Below are 4,348 nucleotides of genomic sequence, written 5' to 3' on the forward strand. Positions count from 1 at the left end.
ATTGAGGACCTCTGCCCCCCACCCACCATCCCACCTTCCCTTTTGGGCTTCAATAACTTGGCCAAGGATATCAGAGTCAAAGAAGGTTGGAGGCAGCTGATTATTTTCATTTTTTTTAAAAAAAGAAAAAAGTTTTATTACAAAACTAGTTTGTATAAAACAGGGTTATACATGTTTTTGTAAGTTTGTAATAAAACAGTAAGAAAAAAAAAAGGCAGTGGTAGAAACTCCCAAAAGACAGCCTATGGTAACCAACCGGCTGCCACTTTGCGTTTGGACAGTAGCTGCATAAACTTTGTTCTTCTTGAACAGTTTTTAATAACAACATTAATACATTAACAATGTTTCTATAAAGTAAGACACATTGGTGCTGAAGTAATCCTGGTGGCATTTAGATCTCACCTATGAGGAGAGTTCCTCACAAAACCACATAGGGGAAATGGCAGTTGTAAGATGAACTACAGTTCTAAAATACGCAGAGGTAATAGCATTACATGTTAAAGTATCAAGATATACACATTTTAAACCATTTGTACAAAACTTCTATAAATTTTTTTCTCTCTTTCTTATGTACAAAAATATCTTAATATATTCCCCAAACTGGTTAGGATAGATACAAATAGATTTTTCTCATAATAAAAAAAAATTCACAAAAGGTTGGAAGCATTCTATGATGAAAACAGTAGCAAAGACAGTAGGAGGGAATGAGGGGGGTAGGGGTTGGGAGAGGGGCAAGGTCCCCAAGAACTGAGTACAGGGTAGCTACACTGCAGAGAAATGTCCACAGCTTATTGGGATGTGTGTCACTGAGGAATAAAATCAATCCAGTTCCAGAGGGCTGAGAACTGCACTTTGACAGAGGACAGGACCGTGAAGGCACTGGCCAGTGCTTTCAGCCTTGCCTGTTAGTGGTTGGGCCACAGGGAGTTACTGTAGGGTGTATGGCTCCTTGGCTTCAGAAAGGAGCCTGCTGCTTTTGCACACCCACTGAGTCTTGCGCAACGATTTAGGTACCAGTGGCTCTTATCTCCAAGAAGGACTGGAGCAAAGACACTGTCCTGGGCCCCACCCCTGTTTGTGAGAGCATTGCATTGCAGGCAGTCATCCCCCACCCCCTTGAGGCTGGCTGTCTGGTTTTTGTTCTCCTCCTCCTCCTCCTCCTCCTCCTCCTCCTCTTCTTCTTATTCTTCTCTTTTTTTTTCTTGTTTTTTTTCCCCTCCCTCCCAACATCGTTGATGAGAAACAGTAAAGATGCAGGCTGTGCGGTCACCCTATAACAAACAAAAGGACAGGAAAGGTTAGTGTGAACTTTGAGGGCAGTGATAGAGGATGTTGGAGGCTGCAGGGGGCAGGGGGTTCCGTCAGGTAGAACATCTCTTTGAAAAAGTCCCAGGGCTAGGTTCCCTAGGTTCCAGAGCCTCACCTCTACCCCCGACTCCTTGGAAAGTTGGGCAAAGCCACTTTCCAGAGGCCAGTGCTGAAACTGACAAATTGGGATTTTAAATACACAAACTTTAACGGCAATAATAAAAAGAGCCCCTTCTTGCTCGTGGAGACAGCCACTACCTCCCACAGATGCTCAAGAGGAGAAAAAGGGACTGAGACAAGAAAGCCCCTACCCACCCCCAAACGAAACCTACCTGCTTCCAAAGTCCATTCCCACCTGGGCCTGACAGGCGGTCAGAACCAGTTGGTGAAGTCCAGCAGCTCCTGCTCCTCCGGACTGAGAGGATCATAGGAGCCCTCGTCGGAGGAGTAAGACGAGACGGGGGAACCAGCCATGGAGTTCATGTCGTTGGAGTAGTTGGGAGAGATGGTCGGCGACAGGACACCGGCCTGGAAGGCGGCGCTCACCGCGTCGTGTTCGTCCAGCAGCTGCTGCAGTGCGCGGATGTACTCGACCGCCGAGCGCAGCGTCTCCACCTTGCTCATCTTCTTGTTGGCTGCGCCATTGGGGACGTGCTCCCGGAGGGTGGCGAAGCCCAGGTTGACCAACTTGACGCGGTTGCGCTCGCGCTCGTTTCGACGCGCCACGGCGGCCGGCTGCTGCTGCGGCAGGCTGTAGCCGAAACCGCTGAAGTTGAGCCGGCGTTTGCAGCGCATCAGTTCAGGAGAAGAGGAGCGCTGCCGCTTGACTAGCTTGGGCACTGACTTGTGACCGCCCCCTGAAGGCTGGCCATCGGCCGGCGGGCTCAGCTGCGGCGCCTGCTGCTGCTGCTGCTGCTGCTGCTGCTGCTGCTGCTGCTGCTGCTGCTGCGCGCTCTGCGCTGCCGCAGCCGCCGCAGCCGAGACGAAAAAGCAGGCTGCAGGCGGCAGGAAGGGTTGCGGGGGCTGCGGCTGTGGCTGCGGGCCGCTGCTCTCCATCTTGGCAGAGCTCTCCATGCGCACAGGCGGCCCAGGAGTCAAAAGGGAGCAAGAGGGGAACCGCAAGGTGCGCTGCGCGCGAGGGGCACAGGGACTTGGGTGTAAGATTAGAAGGGGAAGAGAAAGGTGGAAAGGAGGAAGGAGCCCCGGAGGAAAGTGGAAGAAAAGAAAATTGCAAAAGCACGCAGAGTTCTTAGAGTGGGAGCGAAGGAAGGTGCAAACGCTTTTCCTCTGCCCTCTGCGTCTCCTCCTCCTCCTCCCCTCCTCCCGCCGCGGTCGGCTTGGGAGCCTCGCGTGGCGCTCGCGTGTGAGGCCGCCGCTAGAGCCTTCTTGGTATTTAAAAAAAAAAAAAATGGAAAGGAAAAGCAGCCGCCAAAGTCAGTGCTGAGCGCGCTCTGCTGGGTACCGAGACTCCGGGTCCTGCGCTGTCCTGCGCGGGGTCTCCACTCCTTCAGCCTCGGCTGAGCCTGTTTTATGGATGGTTTGGTTAACCCCCTGTCTTTCTTATTCCTCTTTTTTTCCCAGTCGCCCTCCCTGACCGGCTCCCTGCCGGTGCGCCTTGCACGTTCCCTGGCCAGAAGTGAGAGAGTGCTGGGCGGCCGGAGTGCGGCCGCCTTTTCAATGGGACACCCAGCCCCACGCGCAGCCCTGGCCCCGCCTCGCCCCCCACTCCCCGCTGCAGCAGCGGGCGGCTGCAGCTCCCGCTCCCCCTCCTCTCCTCCTCCTTTCACCCTCCCCCCTCAACTCCCCCTCTGTCCTCCCCTCCCCCCTCCCGATCCCTGCGCCCGCTCCTTGCAAACTCCATTCAGCCGGGTTTGTTGTTGCAGTGCGTGCGCCCGGCGCGTGCCGGACTCCCGGCTGAATAAACAGGCGGCGCGCTCGGGGCGGTGGCTCCCGGCACCGGGGGGTGGCTCTGGAAAGAGGGGGTGGGGGTGGTTGCTTCGCAGGAAGGGTAAATGACTCTGGAAATTGGGGTGCATGCGTCGAAAGTTTGGGGGTAAATTGTTCTTGGAGTCTCATGAGAACTTGGGAGAAAACGCAAAAAAGGATTTAGACAGAAAAAGTGGGACCCCATGGAGGTGGGGGCTGTTTTCCCCTTTTCTTCTTTCCGCTGTCGTTGTCAGGGGTTCTTCGCTGACCCTAAGGGCTGAAATGATTTACAGTGAAGGTTTAGAAAGATGGGAGGGGAGAGCCTTGCAGCAGTGGGGGAAGAACTGATCGCTGTGATGGGATGACGTGAGTTCTGCTCTCCTCTTGTACCCTCACTAGCTCTGTGGCTCTTGGTAAGTTCTAGTCTCCCTGAGCCGCCCTTTCCTCCTCGGTAGAAAAGAACGTTGCATTAACTGGCCTCTACTCTCTTTTCCGGCTTCCAGAACTAGGATGTGCTCTCCACAACTCCACCTGTGTGGGGAGAAGGCCCAGGAACAAGTGGCCGCCAATACCCTGGAAACTAAGGAAGAAGAATCATTAGTTGGAGGTTAGCTTTGTCTACATAGCAAGAACCCCCCACCCCACCCTAGCTTTGAAAAAAAAGGTGAGGGTTCTTGTGACTGTGAGGCGTGATTATTCCGATCAGTGCTGTAAGGGAGCAGGATGGATGGATGGATAGATAGATAGATAGATAGATAGATAGATAGATAGATAGATAGATAGCAGAAACACTCCCAGGGTCACCTCTGGTTCTCTACTCCCCCACCACTCCCCCAAAAGATTATTTCCATATGGACTAAAGCAAGTCTAGAAAGGCGAGTGCTCTGATATTCTCCGGACCCTAGGGGTGTGTGGAGGGTAAGGCTTCCCTTGTTCTGCCCTGCCACAGGCGCCTCAGAGGCCTTGGCGCAACCTCCATCCCGCCCCAGGCGTGTGCCTGGCGGGCCGGTGGCAGGCGACTGGGAGCCGAGCCCGGTGCGGCAGTGTGCTGGCGCCTAGAGGGAGGGGGAGGTGCCTGCAGCAGTCGCTAGGCTGCTTGGACAGCGCCTGTCCA

At 53.9% G+C, this 4,348-nt stretch overlaps 1 protein-coding gene across 1 annotated transcript; it reads right to left on the bottom strand.

Annotated features, from left to right (window-relative positions):
* Positions 1–1,175: 1,175 nt before the first annotated feature.
* On the bottom strand, positions 1,176–3,004 carry Ascl1 (achaete-scute family bHLH transcription factor 1). Its single transcript, XM_008832603.3, has 2 exons — positions 1,641–3,004; positions 1,176–1,271 (listed from the first exon to the last, which is right to left on the bottom strand). The coding sequence occupies exon 1, from the start codon at positions 2,380–2,382 to the stop codon at positions 1,681–1,683; it is 702 nt and encodes a 233-aa protein (XP_008830825.1). The 5' UTR covers positions 2,383–3,004; the 3' UTR covers positions 1,176–1,271; positions 1,641–1,680.
* Between the last annotated feature and the right edge of the window lie 1,344 nt (positions 3,005–4,348).

Source organism: Nannospalax galili, unplaced genomic scaffold (assembly GCF_000622305.1).
Source record: "Nannospalax galili isolate Female #2095 unplaced genomic scaffold, S.galili_v1.0 scaffold415, whole genome shotgun sequence".
In the NCBI taxonomy this organism is placed as follows: domain Eukaryota; kingdom Metazoa; phylum Chordata; class Mammalia; order Rodentia; family Spalacidae; genus Nannospalax; species Nannospalax galili.

What these genes read in the sequence shown, in the direction of transcription:
- Ascl1 (XM_008832603.3), bottom strand. Translation starts at nt 2,382, where the DNA reads ATGGAGAGCTCTGCCAAGATGGAGAGCAGCGGCCCGCAGCCACAGCCG.